The sequence below is a fragment of the Gekko japonicus genome, unplaced genomic scaffold (genome assembly GCF_001447785.1).
Source record: "Gekko japonicus isolate JY-2015 unplaced genomic scaffold, Gekko_japonicus_V1.1 scaffold223, whole genome shotgun sequence".
NCBI lineage: Eukaryota > Metazoa > Chordata > Lepidosauria > Squamata > Gekkonidae > Gekko > Gekko japonicus.
The window spans coordinates 688,266-706,332 of NW_015175977.1; the positions used below are offsets into that span (position 1 = coordinate 688,266).

The window sequence follows — 18,067 nt, forward strand, 5'->3', positions numbered from 1 at the left end:
AGCCGGCGGGCTTCGTCGCTTCCCCCCGGCCCCCGGCTTGAGAGCGAGGCCCGCGCGGCTTCTGCCCATTGGGCCTCAGCGCTCCCCCCGGCCCCCGGCTTGAGAGCGAGGCCCGCGCGGCTTCTGACTGCCGGGCCTCGGCGCTTCCCCCACTCCCCCGCAAAGCGGCTGTGAGGTGGCAGCGGCATTCCAGAGCGTCTCCTGCGCATGCGCAGGGGACGCTCTGCCAGTTTCGGGGAGATTTAAACATCCCCCCGATTTTTTCCCCAGGGTTTCGGATTTTTGTGCACACGTGGGGACCGCCCCACATGTGCACAAACCTCTCCCTGCCCCCCAGGTGGCCCCGGAGCACGGATTTAGATATCCGCACAGACAGGGCCACTTGGGTATTAGATATATAGATGATGCAAACAGAAAAAAAATCTCTATGGCATGACATACCTTAAACAATGCAGAGAGTGGATTACAAAGGTACAAGACAGTGCAGTAAAAGCAGGATGATCGTACAACGAACAGTCCTATTTTTTTTTAAGAGTCCTTTAAAAGAGTGGACTGTTCCATTACACTGCAATTCAGATCCCTTTATAAAAATGCTCTCCTGAACCCTAGCATCATAAGATAGATGGATTAAAGAAATCCAAACAAAAAAAAAATTAGCATGGTAGTAAGTTTAGTTTCATTCTCAAGGATAACATAAGTGTTATTAACTGGTAGATGGTGCTGTTTTCAAACTGAATGTTGCTTGGTATAAAATTGTTACTTGCGCTGCACTCTGATAATATGGGAGTTAAAGAATGTAGAATAATTGGCCAGATTCTTACAATGAAAGGCAACTGAAATTCTGAAGCTTCTCACAGTTTTGTAAACTCTTTAGAACTTGTGTTATTTTTCACCATGCCCACTATTGTCCCACCAAAGGGGTATTGAGACTTTGGTGGGATGTAAGGCTGAGGAACATAAACTACATTTGAGAATTTGGGAATGGATTTGTCTGTATGGTTTTGGTCTGTATGGTCATGTTCTAATCTGCATTCAGGATCTGCCCAGATTTGGAAAGGCAGGAGACGTGAATATAAACATACAAAAGAAAAATCTGAGATTACATAAACACTTTTGGACATGACCTTCTCAACACTGTTCTGCCCAGTCAGCATTGGCTCTGATACAATTAACTGTTATCTGAAAAGTAATAAAATGTCAATGCTGGTTTGCTGTCACAGAGTGATTTCAAAGATAGAGCGTTTTATATGTGAGCTTTCACCTGCATTAAGACTGTGGGAGAATGGGGGGGGGGGAGAGATAACATCATTGCATAGCTCAGTTTGTGGTGGTGTGGTGAAATTGACTAATTTCTGTGGTGAAGGTAAAGCAGCCCACAGTTTGCTTTACAAGTAACAGTCTCCATACCATTTAATTTTCAAGCAGCCACTTTATGGATTTAATTGGGCTGTATTGCTAAGTAATCTCATTAGGATCTCAGTGCTAGTTACAACTAGTGTGGAATTTTCATAAAATTTCTATTAATCCAAGGCATCTGTGGCTTGACTGTACTTTCTTGGAAGTGAACATATTCCGAGGAACTTTGTATGAACACACCCAACTGGTTGTTTCCAAATACCCACAGCCTGAAAGCTTTAGTTGGCAACAGAGATGTTCAGGGCCTTTTCTGTCAATGAACTTTCTGAGGACATTTGGCAATGGACCTTACTTTTACACTTTTGAAAATGAAGTCAACAACCCTACTGTTTTTAACAGATGCATTTAGATACCAATGCTTTTGGTCGTACATTGGATATCCTTCTTGGATTGCTTGAGCTTCATTTGCACTACTTTATTGTGGTTTAAATGTGATAATCATAGTTTTATTTTAAATTTGATGTCACTCATTGCATTTTACTGATGTGCAAGCTGCATCGAGCATAGTAGAAGTTCAGTGAAAACAATTTAAATGAATAACAAAAAGATTGAGTTAATTCACATACACCAGACAATAAAAATAGTACTGCAGTTTGCTCCACAGCCCAATCACATGGCTTAGCTTCTTCTTCTCTCTCTTTTTTTTAAACTCCTGAAGGGGTATTTTTATTGTTTTTCAATAGACTACAAAACTACAAAGAAAAAATTGGGAAGGGACTACATCTATGGATAAAGGAAAGATACCCACACTAACTAAAAACCCAAGAGTGAGAGATCATATCCCAGTTAAACTAAATGTTAGTATTACATTTGTTAATAAGACAATATACTTGTAGAGTTCTTGCTTTGCACTGCTTCTATGTTAGTAAATTAGTTATCTTGAGAAGACTTTCTGAGCATCTTCATTTCTTCAAAGAGCAATTTTCAGAGTCCTTCTGCCTTTACTTTGGCTTTCTGTCTCTAAAATCATACACAGTTTTCGTCGCACCCATAGCCGCTTCAGACGCAGAGTCCTCGTCCGATCCAGAGGTTGCTGAGTCACTTGACTTGGTTTCTTCCTCCTTAGATTCTTCCCCTGTTCCCAGCTGGCGTCTCAAGAATTCCTTGGCTTTAAAAATGGAATCAATCTTCTCTCTTTTATCGCTGATTTTAAAGATGACACCCTCGGGGACCCCCCACCTGTACTGAATTCTGTTGGTTTGAAGAAAAGAAATTAAATCCTTGTAGATTTTCCTTTTTTGATGAATTTCAAATGGAATGTCCTTTAAAGTCTTAATAATTGTATTACCCAGTTTCAGTGGGGTTGCTGAAGTTGCTTTTAATATGGCATCTCTGGTCTGTCTTCTTGCAAATCTTACCACAATCTCTCCAGGCAGGCTATTTTTTTTAATATAATTGGAGTATGCCCTATAGACAGTCTCCATATCTTTTACTATTTCTTCCACTGATAAGCCTGTAACTGGAGCCAGAGTCTCCTTCAAATCTCTTTTGGTTTCAGGGACCCCCTGGAACCTAAGAATCATGTTAGCCTTTTCCATTTGGAGCTGTAACAAGTGATTTTCTTGAAGGTTTTGCCTTATTTCAACTTCTCCCACTCTTTTCTTCATCTTTTTATTACCAGTGTCCATGTCTACTATTTTTTCTTTACTTGTTCCACTTTCTTGTCTGTTTCTGCCAACTGACGATGCTGTAAAGCGAAATTTTGATTCAACGAGGTCAGCTGCTGGTTAATACCATCGAGTTGCTCTACCACCGGCTTTAGCATATCCGCTAGCAGCTTCATGACGTCAGTTCCCTCCTCTGGCCTTGGGCTCTGACTACTCGGTTTTAACTTTCCTCGTGTCACCGCCATTTTTCCAATTTGTTTACAAATTCAAACCCTTATGCAAAGGCTTGAAGGGCTCATCGTTTTGCTACAGGCACTCAGATAAGTCTCTCAAAACAAATCGTTGTTTGCTTCCCCCCTCTCCCCCTTCACTTCGTTTGACTCTTTATGCGCATAGGAGGCGTCTCTCCCTGCTCTCCGCTTTCCCACGGGGGGGATTTGCTTATCAATCAGTCTGCTCAGACAGAACTCATGTTCATTGTCGGTCTTCAATTAGACCTCGCTCCCAATCATCGTTATTCCGCTCGATCTCTCGCGCTTGCCCCAGTCAAACTAGCTTGTGCCCGAAGGCCACTCAGCGACCGGACCGTCAGGGTGGAGGGAAGCCTATATTCTCCGGCAAATAGCCGTCAAAGAGGCTAACCCTCAAAAGCCCTCTGGCTTGGAGCCCTTCCTGAGAGCTCCGTGGAGGTGCCACTTGAGGTGGCACCCCTCCATGTTGCAGGTGTGCTAATTGCTCCTCCGCGGGTCGGAGAGAGTGACCGCCATCGCTAGTCCACTTCCGGTTTTCAGCTTCTTCTTTTCTCCTTCCAAGTTCCTCTCAGTGTCCAAAATGAGTCAAGGAGGAGGGGATGGTGCAATAGTGCTCTGTATGCACCGTCCCCATACGGTGTACCAGCACACACATGCATGCCCGAGTCCCCTGCTCTCACTCTGCGAGCTGCCAACAGACCCTGGTCCTTTGCCTCACCTGTATAGGGAGGGGATGGAGCCTGGTATGATTAGGCTCTGGGTGCAATCTTGCTCTCCCAGTGTGTGGGCATGCAGAGAGCAGGTTGCAGAGGAGTTAAGTTGAACCCACCCCTTCCTGCCACCACTGCATCTTTGACATTGCCCATTATGCTTAATTTCTCTATGCCAACTGAGGCAAACCCTACCTAGGAGGGGGGGGGAATCAAAGAGTGAGAAATGTTGGTTTGCATAATTGTCTAAGGAAGCAACTACTTTGAGCAAAGGCCCATAAATATAGATGTCAGTCCATCTGCCCTTGTAAAACTGTCAGTTTGTACTTCTTGCTGATTGATTCTGAAGACTCCTACGTGTTCCACACTCCTTACATTTTATTTTTAACATGCTCATATATTAGCTCATGGCTAATTCCAGCTTGAACGCAAATTAATTACCTTTTCTGATGTTCAACAATGTAGTGAAGCTAAGCAGTCCCCTTTTATGTAGCAGGGGCTTATGAAAGCCTTTTGAAGAACCAGAATGTTTTACGTTGGAAAGGAGGGCCTTAAAAGTAAGACCTTAATGTTAATATTGATGGGCACATTGTGCTTCAATGTTTTTGCTAAGGCCTGAGGAGACATTCTTGTCATTTGTTTCTCTTTGTTATTTTTGTTACTTGGGGGAGGTTTATTTTTTTTAAATGGTATTTAGAGGAAACAGAGTACCTTAAGACAGCATTTTGAGGCTTGTGGGCAAATTATAGGCTCATCTCTCACAGCCATAAACTCTTGGAAGTTTTCAGACTTTGGACCTTTAGGGAACCCGTTCTATCACAAACACATGTGCTGAAGAAAGCCTGCACATCGGCCATGAAACCCCGCCATGGTTTTGAGTTCCCTGGTTCTGAAACAAACTTGGTACAGAGCATTGGGATTCATTGTGCATTCCACAATATACTTAACATTCTCTTGTAGCTGCATGTTGTGGGAAAGATTGGTAATTGTGGGTAAGCCATCTTTCACGGAACTTTGTCCTCTATTTCTAACATTCTGCATCCCTGAAACCCAAATACCACAGTCCAAAGGGAGTGCATTACCTTGCATTAAGGCAGAGGGGAAATTAGACATTTTTTCTGACATTGTAAATGTTACATCAATTGCCTGTAGAGTGAATTGTCATTTTACCACACAATAGACCAAGTCTCTCTGCTCAGTGCTGAGCCCTGTGATAGGCCATGGCCTACACCAGAAGCTGGTCCATGCCAGCAACCCTGATGCTGGCCCTGCCCTGCCAGAACGCCTCCTTAACAAAGCTTCCTTGTATACATAGCCTTTTAAGCCTCACATCTTAAAACTTTTTAAAGAGCATTTAACAAAAGAAAGAAAACTTTGTTGCCAGCAAGAGAGATAACATCAAGGAGACTTTGCTGCCCATGGTTTCTCTTCAAAGAATAATGGATTCTTGCTCAAACCAGGCCTTAGCAAAACTTTAATCAAGAGAGCCATGTATGCACTTTATACTTAATTAAATGTTCTGTCTTGTGCTATATAATAAATGTCTATGATAAATTAAGGCAAAATCTTATCTAGTAACTTTATAACTCATTGTGGAAAAAAGCATTCAAGCATTGGCTCACACTTCACAAGTTAAATAATTATGAATTATGTTTTCTGAGGCAACTGGAAAGAACCCTTTCCCCTCAGACAAGCAGTGCTTAATTGATCCCATATCTTCTTCACGAGACATTCATTGACAAATGGAAGTAGAATGCCTGGGAGAAGAACAGTTTTTAAAATAGGATTTTTAAAAGTCATGTAATGTCTAAATTGGTCTGTGTCTGTGTGTGTGTGTGTGCATGCATGCATGCATGGAAACCACAGTGTAAGGATGAAGACAGGTTTGAACAGTGATACCTGGTGTTACCTGTGCCCACTTTCTTCTTGGGGATGAATTCAAAAAGGTTCGAATAAGATGGGGGGAGGGACTGCGCACACCAGGTCGATTCCTAACTGCTGAGCAAAGTGCTGAGCTTATCTAGGGTATGCATGTCATAGCTGTGTGCTCCCAACTTAGACATCAAACAGACTTTCCCATATCTCTGGGCTGGGAGACCATTCTGTCAGATGGCACAGGAAGCAAACGCTCAATTTTGGGAAATGAAATTCTCCCCCCAAATGAAGAGCTTATCCCTGCTTTCTTTCACTTTCTCATTGCAGCAAGTGTTTCAGAAGAATCCAGGAAGTCTTTGTGTCTACAGGGAGCACTTATTAAGAAGCAGATGCCTCCACCGTAGGAAGATTATAGACTTTGCACCTCCCAGAATTTTATGGACCCCACCAACCCTGGGAGTCACTGTGGTGTAGTGGTTATGGTCTGGAAGACCTGAATTTGCTAGTCATTTTGTGACTTTGGCCCCATTACACTATTTCAGCCTAGCCCGCCTAGAGATGTAAAATTTCTGAAAATTTTGAAGCTCGGAAAAAAAACCTGGGTTTTTTTCCAGGGGGAAATGGAAATTTTCGGAAATTTTTTTAAAAAATGCTACATTAGCCCTTTTTTGGTCTTTTCTAGATTGAAAGTCATTCTGTTACTTTAGGAACATAAAATATGACTATGGACATTTTTACTTGGCATGAAATTATCACAACTAGCATATTAAAAATATAGTGTTTCCAAACAATTATTTCAAACAGAATACCCACCCACATGCAAAAACAAAACTGAAACTTTTTTATTTTCTTCTGACAATCGCACCTCCTAAAGGAAGAAATGCATCTTGTTCTTGCATTGGAGGGTTCAGTTTGTAACCTAGGACTTGCTTGTCCTCAGTGCACAGAAATTAGATCAATCTGATACCATATATGTATATTTTGGAAATGATTTGGAAAATATTTGAACACCTTGTCTTAAAATATTTTATTCATCATATTAAAATAAAACGTTCCATAATCAATTTTTTTCCTTTTTTTCTTTTTTCAATTTTTCCAATTTTTCGGAAAAAACAAAAAGGCTTCAGGAAAAAAACGGGGGGGGGGGGAAAGGTTTCCCCCCCGAATTTTTCCGGTTTTTTTCCGGGCTTTCACATCTCTAAATCCGCCTCACAGTGTTGTTGAGAGGATAACACAAAGAAGGGAGACTTCCATTCTGAACTCCTTGGATGCATAATGGGATAAAAATGCACAGGCAGATACATTTTGTGACTGACCCCATCCCCATTGCAGCCATTTTGTGGTTTGGCTGGTAACCATCTTCAAAGTTCCAAAAGCACTTGTAGGTCCAACAAGATTATAGTATACTTGTTCTAATTTCTTTGTTCTGATAGAATGCAATAACAAACAAATTTTCCTGTCATCCAATTGGGACGAAATTTTCAAAGGCTGTATCCCACATCTATTGGGTTACTTTCTCTCAAATTTCAGTCATATGAGAAAAATTGCTCTATTTTATAGGTAAATGCTTAAAAGGTAAATGCTTACCCATTCAGATACCATGTGGCATGTGAGTGTTTCCTCTTTTCCAAGGATACTGAAATAAAACAAAAGTATGTAGGGGAGCAAAGCCATGCACCATCCTACACCTTGCTTCAATGTACTCCTGTGCCAGAAGCATTTTTTTCTCCCAGCCTGTCTGACTTCTGAAAAGATAAATGCTTCAGATGTTGGGGTAAGGAGCAGAAAGGGGTTAATATTTTGATAGTCTTGCCTGCACAATCTGATTTTGTTTCAACATAGGCCCTCTAAACTCACATCCACTTTCTCTACATGTTAACTGGAAGTTGTCAGTCTGTTTTTCCATACCAGAGATTGGTAAGGAGGGCATGAATTTCTTTCAGGGAAAGGCATAGCTGCTGTTTCATGAAATCAAAGTTACTAAGAGAGATTTCAGCTCTTGAATCAGAGATTCTTTGCCCTTACACAACTCCAGCCAATAACTGAAAACAGCTTATATAGAATCCAAAAGCCTTCTGAAAATAAACTGGGATGAAGCAGTGACTGGAGGAAAGGGGAAATGCTGTGAGATTTCAGGAAGCCCCAGTGGCGGTTTAAAGGTGCCTGGGGAACTAGGAGGGAAGAAGCATCAGCTGATCTGGTTCCTGATTCTCATCAAAATCTACTGCCCAAGGTCACTGCCTCAACCACCTCAGTGTACAGCCAGTTATGATCATTTTAATTTCCTATGGATTTTCCAGAATAGAAATATGTCTGACCATAATTAATGTACTTTGACATATCCCTATTGTGAGCATATTTCTATAAATGTGCATAGAAAGAGTGGGGGACATTTACCATTTTGTTAATTATTTAATTTCCCTACTTGCTATGTTTTATCCCACTCTTCCTCAGAAGAGCTCAGGAAGGTGTAATAGTTCTCCCTTTCTCATTTTATCCTTACAGCAGCCCTATGAGATAGGCATGGGGGTGGGGAGAGACTGTCCCAAAGTCATCTAATGAGCTTCATGGTTTAGTTGGGACATGCACCCTGATCGCTCTAATTCAAAATCTGAACCACTGCACTGGTTTTTAGAGTAAATTAGGAGTGAATGTGAGTGTATATAAGGTCAGACAAGATGAAAAATCTTTACTTGTTTTATAGATATTTACAGTATGGGTCAGATAAAGCAGTGACAAAAAATATTTACGAGTAGGATTTTTAAAATTTATTTTGTTTACATTATTTGTAGTCCGCTTTTCTCACTGGGACTCAAAGCAGATTACGCACAGTGAGTCAGTACGATCAACGGGATGGTGCGTTCAATAAACAATGAAATAGGTTTTGGGTTGTAGAACCAACCAGAAGTCTAAAAACAGAACTGAAGCAAAGCATAAATGTTAAATGATGCAAAATGACACAGTGGGATCCAACTTACAGCAAACTATTCATTTGTCCAATTTGTGAATCATTTTGGGCAGTGCAACCCTGTTGCCTAGGCAGAAAAAAACCCTCTTGAATAGTTCAGGTTTGCACACTTTGCAGAAAGCCGGGAAAGTGAGAACCTTCCTGACCTCCTCAGGCAAGGCCATTCCACAAGGTGGGGGCCACAATGGGCACCTGTGTGGGCATTGTACAGATGCATACATCTCTAAATAGAAAAAAAAAGAGAAAGGTTAGATCTTGTTATTATGCCGGAACAGGTTGGATTTTTAAAAAGTGTGTATGAATATATTCCATTTAAGGTATTTAAATCTATGGGGTTGAACATTTGTGCTGAGAAACAGAAATCTATTTGATTTTATGAGGTCACTTTTGGAGTCATATCTGAATTCCTCTGATAAATCTGCATCTGGGAAAGGAGATCTATAGGAGATTTAAATCAATTAGGTAGTCATCTGCAATGTAGATTCTTCAACATGTGCTGACATTCTTTGAAAGGCTTTTACTACTATGTACTTAAATACTGACTACGAAAACAAAGCAGATTTTTTTTAACATCTGAATCCAAATTATTGCCAATATGTTCCTGCAGTCTCTTGTGGCTGCAATGTATATTATTTCTTTAGATGTTAGTAAAATAAACTGTGACTGTCCATTCAGAGTGCAATCCAGCCGAAGATAGGCACTTTTAAGTTCCGTTGATTTCAAAGATTCAGAGTGCAATCTGATGTTAAATGACTCTGGTCTTTATTCACTGAAATCAATAGCACATAGTTAAATGTTCCACTGAAATCAACAGGACTTAAAAATCTTTAGCTGGATTGTTCCCATTACATTTATGCTGCAGAGAACTGTTTAGATTACTAATTAACAAAGTTGAAATAGATACAACTAGAACATCTCCTGCACTGTATTAGGTAGTGGTTCTGTTTCGAACAGACTTTCTGCGCAACTGATAGGTATTTAATAGTGCAAGTTGCAACATAAAAATGAATAAAGGTCTGCAGGAATTCACTTGCAGTGTTTGGAGGGTTTATTGTTTAAAAAAGACATCTTAATGGCAATGGAGCGTTATCAGCAGTGAGGAAATACTTAAACGTATCGTCGATAAGAGGAACTCATACATCTTGAATTGGAAAAATAAATACACACGGAACAGCTAGCCAGCCTATGGTACTGTTGTCTGACTGTCTCAGATCTCAATCTAAATAAAAATAATAGCAAAACTTTTACTGAAGTATTTCTTTCTGACAGTGGTGATCAGTTTAATTTAAGTGTGATCATATGCAACTGCAAATGGTTCTTGGAAAGATGTACAGATAAATAACACTGTATCAAAGGTAAGTGCCCTGACCTAGATAGCCCCGGTTAACACAATCTCATCAGATCTCAGAAGCTAAGCAGGGTCAGCCCTGGTCAGTGATTAATTGATCAATTAATTATCACATGACACTGCATGTAGTATAGCCAGGAGATCTGAAGATTGTCTGGCAGCCAGAAGTTCTAGCTGTTTTAGTGGTATGCACCACTAGATGGCAAGCTAGACTTGTTTTAAGGCAAGAGACATTTCAGAGGTGGTTTGCCATTGCCTGCCTCTGCATAGTAACCCTGGTATTCCTCGGAGGTCTCCCATCCAAATACTAGCCAGGAGTCCAGGACCAACCCTGCTTAGCTTCCAAGATCAGGCTAACCTGGGCTATCCAGATCAGGGTCCTGGTAGTACTCGGATGGGAGACCACGAAGGAAGAAAGAGTTGTTATGTGGAGGCAGGCAGTGTCAAACCACCTCTGTACATTTCTTGGTTTGAAGACCCCTCTGGGGTCACCATAAATTGGTTGTGACTTGACCAACGCTTAAAGGTAAGGGCTATTGCAAGCAGAAAATTTGGGCAACCAGATGTAAGAAACTTTATTGAAAAGGACACTAATTACCAGTTCACACAACCATTTTAATGTGACGAGGTGTGAGTCGAATGGCTGTGGTGATTTCTAGGACAGTGACATGGGACAGTTACAGGACTGTATAAATGCAGCCCCCCCTCCATGTCATTGCACCCATGCTTTTCCTATTGTAAGTAGATAACCAGTCATTTATTTATTTCATAGCCTACCTTTCTCACTGAGACTCAAGGCATATCACACAGTGTAAGTTAATGCAACCAAGAGGATGAGATTTATGAAAAGCCGTATAATAGGACTGGGATTTCAGCAATCTGAAACAAAGCACGATGTGTTGGGCAATGCAGAAAACATTGTTACATAAGTCTAAAAACAATGCAGTAAGAATAGGATAATATATACAGCAAACTAGTAACACATACTGTACACAGTGGTTGAGTCCATAATCCTGTTCAATCCATAAAAGAACCTTCCTGGGTCATTTTGTTATAATATTGCTCTGTTTCCTTCATAAAAATGCCCTCCTGAGGAATTTTGCTTATATAATTTATGGAATGACAGAACTGCAGGGACCTCCCTGACCTCCTTAGGGCAGGCCATTCCACGAGGTAGGGAGCCATAAAAGAGAATGCATGTGTATGCGCAGGTGGCACCTGCAGAAGACCCTGCTCAGATAAGTGAAGCTGTTGTGGCATCTGATTTAGGACAGTCAAAGGAACCCAAAGACAGCACAAATATGTTACTTCAGACACAATAGATCTTCACGATTGAGATGTAGCAATTGGATTGGATCTGATAGTTGCTTTCCCAAATGGAGCAGACTTCGATTGGAAGAAGGAGATTTCTCTTGGAAGGAGGAGAGGATTCCATCTGTTGGAGGAAGGAACAGTTGAAGATTCTTTATGTAAGCCGCCCTGAGACTGCTTCGGCAGGGAGGGCGGGGTATACATTGAATAAATAAATAAATAAATTCTTAGTAGAAGGGAATCATTCTAACCCAGTGTTAGAATACTTCGTTGTTATTTCCTTTCGGAAAATACTTGCGCATCATTAATTTCATTTGATTACATCTAAAGGACAAACCTATGAAAACTTGGTCGTAATCTACATCTTATAAATTTGATAATGCAGCAATTTGAGCAAGGAGCTGAAATAAACAGGAAACATATTTTAAAAATCTATCATAAGAAAAGAATATTAGTCTAGTCTAAACTATTAGCCAGATGGAATCTTTTAAAAGAAGAAATTAGGCCAAGCTGATTTTCTGAATACTTTGATAAAGAAATTAGTGTCTTGTGTTATGTACCTATTTGGATTTATTTGGTTGTATGTCAAAAGAACTAAAGGTCTGTGATCCTTTGGGTTTTGTCTATTTACATAATTTCTAGATCTGTAACAGTATTTGGAATTTCAGTGCAAGAAAGAATGTGCATTAGCTTTGTAAATTATATCGAAATGATATCTCTCTTTTATATGCCTTCCCTTCTATTAACAAAAATGATTGAGATGTGAAAACCTTTAACTGAGAAATTAGATATTTTGTTTGTGAGGGACCTAGCAATTTACAGAAAATTGATAGTGGTACTAATCAATCCTTGGCTTATGGAGAGCCACATTCACAATTCCCATCAACCAACAGAGCCACATGATTCTGCATGTCTGGTGCATCATCTCATCAAAAGCATGCACGCATAAATACATACGTAAATGCCATCAAGTCATAGCCGACTTATGGCAACCCCAGCAAGGGGATTTCAAGGCAAATGAGAAGCATAGGTGGTTCCTTATCTCTCCACCCAGGACTTGGCTACAGTGACCCATGCAACGGTCACTTCCAGGTTACATTACTGTAACTCGCTTTATGCAGGCTTACCCTTGAATCTGATCTGGAAACTCCGGCTAGTGCAAAATGCGGTGGCACCTCTGATGACTGCAACATCTGTGTGGGTTGGTGTTACACCGATTGCACTGGCTACCAGCTGAGTACCAGATCCATTTCAAGGTATTGGTATTAACATTTAAAGCCTTTTGTGGCCTGGGACCAACATATCTAATTGACCGTCTCTCCCCATATGCCCCTCAGAGAGCCTTGTGTTCAGCTGACCAGCATCTCCTCGTTGTCCCTGGCCCAAAGGACATCCACTTCGTCTCGACCAGGGTCAGGGCTTTTTCTGCCCTGGCCTCTGCCTGGTGGAACATGCTCCTGTTTGAGATCAGGGCCCTGTGAGGCTTACTACAGTTTCACAGGGCCTGTAAAATGCAGCTGTTCCAGCAGGCCTTAGTTTGAGGTGGTGGACGCCCAACCATGTGGTCTCCCTTGTTGAAAACTGCCCTATTATATCTGCCCATTCCATCTTTGTTCTGTCATCCAGTTAGCATTGCTGGAACTATATGAAGGAATGTATCGGTTTGCCTCTTTTAATGTTTTAAATAATTTATTGTACTGTTATAATTGGTTTTAATGGTTTTGTAACTTTTTTGTTGTTAGCTGCCCTGAGCCTGCTCACGGGCAGGATATAAATTGAACTAACTAAATAAATAAATAAATACATTTACGGGCAACAGAGATCAGTTCAGCTGGAGAAAATGGCCACTTTAGAAGGTGGACTGTATGGCATTATATCCCACTTAAGTCCATCCCCTCCCCAAACCCTGCCCACCTCATAGGGTTGCCAAGTCAGAAACTTACTGCAGCGGGGGACTCCCGGCCGGCATCTTGAGGAGGGGATACCCGGAAGTGACGCGGGTACTCCGGGCACCATAGAGTTTTCCCTCGGATGACCATGGCCTTGCCCCCAGCATGCCCAGCGTACCCGCGTCACTTTTGGATGACGTGCACGTGGGGGTGGAGTTCCCCCCGGGGCCTGATCCACCAGCGGCAGGGAACGGACCTCTGGGGCGGGGGTTTCCCCACCCCTCGGTGGGACTTGGCAAGCCTACCACCTCAGGCTCCATCCCCCAAATCTCCAGGTATTTCCCAACTCAAACCTGGCAACCCTAGCCATCCAGGTGCTGGGATAAAACCCTGGAGGTTATGGAGAAATAGGGGTGGTTGAGAAGGCCCTTTATTTCTATCCTGGGCATGAGACCCACAACTCAGGTAAGTTTGCAAATTACCTGTCCTCTGGTCTCTTTGGCAGGGGCTGTTTCAAGGTGGGAACCTCCTGCCAGCCACAAGCCCTGCAGGGTAGTGGCCCTACCGCTTTCCTGGACCATGGGGTGGGTGCCACATTGGAGAGCTGCAAGGGACACATCAAAAGAGCTACAGAGTATTACTGTAGAACAAAGTTTGAGACCAGTGGCACCTTTAAGACCTTGCATTAAACTTTGTTGATCTTGAAGGTGCCACTGGACTCAAACTTTGTTCTGCTGTTTCAGACCAACATGGCTACCCATTCAAGAGTATTACTGTGCCAGAGAAATCACCAACTTGCAGAGGTCGATTCGTGGGGGATTGCGGGGGATCGCAGTTCCCCCGGGTGAGGTGCAGGGGGGCAGGCTACATGACGAAGCCCCGCCCCCTGCTTCCGGCCGCCCTGCTTCCAGCCCTCATTCAGCCAGGAGGAGGCAGGAGAAGAGGGAGGGTAAGTTGCTTCCTCCCCGCCTCTCCCCACCCCTGCCTGCCTGGGACCAGGGAGGGCCTTCGCGGGGCTTCCTCGCACTCCCGCTGGCCTTGCAGGTCCACCGCCGGGTCCCTGATGTCAGGGGGTGTGGCATATGCTAATGAATTATGCTAATGAGTTCCCCTAGTTCTTTTTCTACGAAACGACCCCTGCCAACTTGAATAAAACTAACACTTGAGAACTGAACCTCATGTTTTCCCTACATATAAAAATGCAAACAGTGGTGCTTCTAGCCCATGTCATTTGGGAGGGAAGTAGGCCTGCCAACCTCCAGGTGGGGCCTGGAGAGCTCCAGAGTTACAACTGATCTCCAGGTTACAGAGATCAGTTCACCTGGAGAAAATGGCACCTTGGGAGGGTGGTACTGTACCTTACTGTACTGTATGGTACTGTATCCGACTGAGGTCCCTTCCCTCCCCAGCCCCCATTCTGTTTAGTCTGCACCCACAAATCTCTAGGGATTTCCCAATCCAGAACTGGCAACTCTAGATGGTAAATCAGATGGATCAGAGGAGCAAAGGCCTAATAAACAACTGTAACACTTCAACAACAAACTGTGTGTGTTTTTTAAAAAAAATCTATAACTCAAATTTAGTGGAAACTTAAAGGGTGAATTTTTATACAGTGAGTGCCCCTTTTTCATATGAAAGAACCTATATTTTATTTTGCAGACTGTACATGGCAGTGTAGCTTATGTGTGTTACATATTTTCAAATCTATTTCCATCTTCCATCTTCTGCTGCTTCGGTCGCCCTCTGCTGAGACTTTTCTATTTTAGTTCATAAGATCATGTGACCCTTTCAGCCAATTACAGAACTACAGAAAGCAATGGCAACTCCTCTCTGGAATAAAAGTAAGTAAAAATAATTCAGCCTTTTCATGGTCTATGCTTCATATTCATTTCCCCCCCAGTTCTATTTTTAGTGCAAGCATGCTGAGCAGAGCTCATGGTGCCCAGGGGTGTAATTAAAAAGTGTTTATAAACTATGTTTTTGTAACGGCACTTTTAGTTATGGTATTTTTCTGTATAACTCGATATGGCTGAGCCTAAAAAAAGAGTAAGAAACCAAGATAATGTATTTTAAATGCCGAGTAATTTACACAGCGTACCACTTGCAGACTTTATGCTTCTGAAACTGGTCCAATTACTTGACAGTTACCATTTGCAGAGGCTTTGTGTGGAACCCTTCCCCAATCTTGGAACTTGGAGTAGGGGAAGAAATTAGTAAAACAAAAATCACATGTTCCAGTTTTAGCCAATTGCAGCTGCAGAGTTAAGAGTACATATTCTCACTGACTGCAGTATAAATCCTGTTAAATAATTTCAAAACTGTGGCCATAAATTGTTAGTATATTTAACTAAAAGGGATAAGTAAATAAGTAAAATGAAAAGGGATCCAGTTTGTCTCGGGATGACAGAACAATTAGACATATGAGGTAGATCTTGTAACAGGGATTAATATGACATACCCATTCAATAACCTGTTAATGTCTACAATAAATTGTTTGGGTGGCCTGCAAGAAGGGATGCTTTGTTTTCATCTTTTATTTATTACTAGGAGTAAGGCCCATTGTGGTGAGAAATACAATGAGCTCTAGAAAGAGGCTCCAGATAAGTGTCCCGGCTGTGGCTGGTGGGGCAACAGAGGGAAGGAGAAAATAGAGGGCGGCGAGCCACGTTTATTTCCTTCTGCTTAGCTATAAGGCGGGGCTGTCTCAAGTCATTTTGCTGCCCCAAGTGGGTAGTATGGGAGGACAGCCTCATGGTAACAGGTATGGTTACCTCCACCCCTGACTTACGTTGATTTGGGGTTATGCAGTTGCAGCTAAGGAAAAAAAGCACCTCCTCCTATGCCATGTTTTCTGGGTTTCAAGGGTCTGGAAAGCAATTCTGTAGCCAGTTACAGGGTTGCCAACTCTGGGTTGGGAAATACCTGTAGATTTGAGGGGTAGAGCCTGAGGAGGGCAGGGTTTGGGGTGGGGAGGAACCTTAGCAGGGTATAATGCCATAGAGTCCACAGGCCAAAGCAGCCATTTTCTCCAGAAGAACTGATCTTGGAGATCTCCAGGTGCCACCTGGAGATTGGCAATACTAAGTGGAGGGCCAGGTTTGTTGAAGGACTTCAGTCTGGAGATCAACTATAATTCAGAGAGATGTCCAGGCCTTCCCTTTCCCCCCAATGCATTTCAATTCCAAAGCTGCTTCCTGTTTAACACTTTAACTGATTAACAGTTAACTGACATGGCCACTTGGGACTCCCAACTTGGGAGTTGTAGCTCTACTTGCCTTTGCTATGGTTGCAGTAAGGCCCACTGAGAACTACAACTCCCAAAGTGCAACGCATCAAAAGTGAGGGTGTAGGAATGGAGGAGCTGGCAGGATGGGCCAATAGGACACCAAGACAGCTTCCCCAGTGGCCAATAAGAGAGTAGGTGAATTGTCGCCAGCACAGCTTTCCTTCATATTTCCTTCATATTTATTATTATAGTTTTACCCTGCCCTTCCATTCATTTTAATCTTTCTGAAACCTGTGAGGTAGTCTTGGCTGACTAGCCTAAGGTGAGCTTCATGGCACAATGTGGATTTTTTACTGTTCACAGATTATTTTAGTGACAAATGTCAGAGATCTTTTGAAGTATTATCATGAATAGAGTTCTCCAGAGTAATAAATTGGAATTTTTCTTCCTGAGTAATACTTGTATCTTAGCATTATTAGCATTAATTGTTTGTGTGACTGAATGCTTCCTCAACCCACCAAAAACAGAACAGCTAAGTTGGTACTTCTAGTTGAACTGACATCTGTAGGAGAAAAAGTAAGAAAGTTTTATAGACACTGCCTTAAGCAAATAGATGGTGGCTCTACAAAGAGCAAAGTTGTTTTAAACAACCCAGCACTTATTTCATGTAGATGACTTTGTAATAAAAAGTTCAGCAGTTACTAATTCATGAAATTAGAAGGTATTTAAAGAAATCATCATCATCATCATCATCATTATCATCATCATTATTATTATTTTCCAGCTGGTCTAGAAACACAATACTGTGGTTCAGAGTCTACACAGTGCACATCTACACAGCAGACTTAAACTGTGGCCATTGTTTCTGACTAGGAACTGTGATTCTGTGAAGGTGGGAGGAGACTGGTAATTCCACTAGAATTGTGCAATATTTTTTAAATCGTTATTTTTTGGTTTGGGTCTATTGGGCCTGATAAAAATTCAACAATATGTTTAGCAGGTTCTCTGAATTCCCAGCTTCTTTTTCTTCTTCTTCTTTTTAAAATAAGTCTCTATGTTCTTTCCTTTTGGACATATGCCTTTTTCTATATAAGGGAAAGGGCTAGAGACTTAATTTTTTTAAATGCAAGCTGGGAATTCAGAGAACCTGCTAAGCCTATTGTTACATTTCTCCAGTGATATTTTAGTGCCATTTTTTAAAAGGGGGTTCTGTGACTCCACTGATGATACCACCAATGTCGACAGCACACTCCTTTGAAACTCCTCATTATTGAGGACATGTGCAGAAAAAAATAAACTGACTCCACAACTGTGAAAATGCAGACGGAGGGCAGATGTGCAGAAGAACTGTACCCGAACATTCAAATGCTTGTGGATTGACTGCCCAGAAAATCAAGAGTAAGGTATGCTAAAAACATGTCCTTCTTTCAGAAAGGGCTGTTATGGGGCTAGAGGAGGTCTGTGAC

At 41.9% G+C, this 18,067-nt stretch overlaps 1 protein-coding gene across 1 annotated transcript in view; it reads left to right on the top strand.

Moving 5' to 3' along the window:
* Positions 1-15,182: 15,182 nt before the first annotated feature.
* Positions 15,183-18,067, top strand: part of ESR1 (estrogen receptor 1) — a 271,465-nt gene continuing 268,580 nt past the window's right edge. The window contains exon 1 of the mRNA XM_015426166.1: positions 15,183-15,216. Within this exon, the coding sequence (XP_015281652.1) occupies positions 15,192-15,216 (25 nt within the window). The 5' untranslated portion in view covers positions 15,183-15,191. The remainder of the gene's footprint in view (positions 15,217-18,067) is intronic.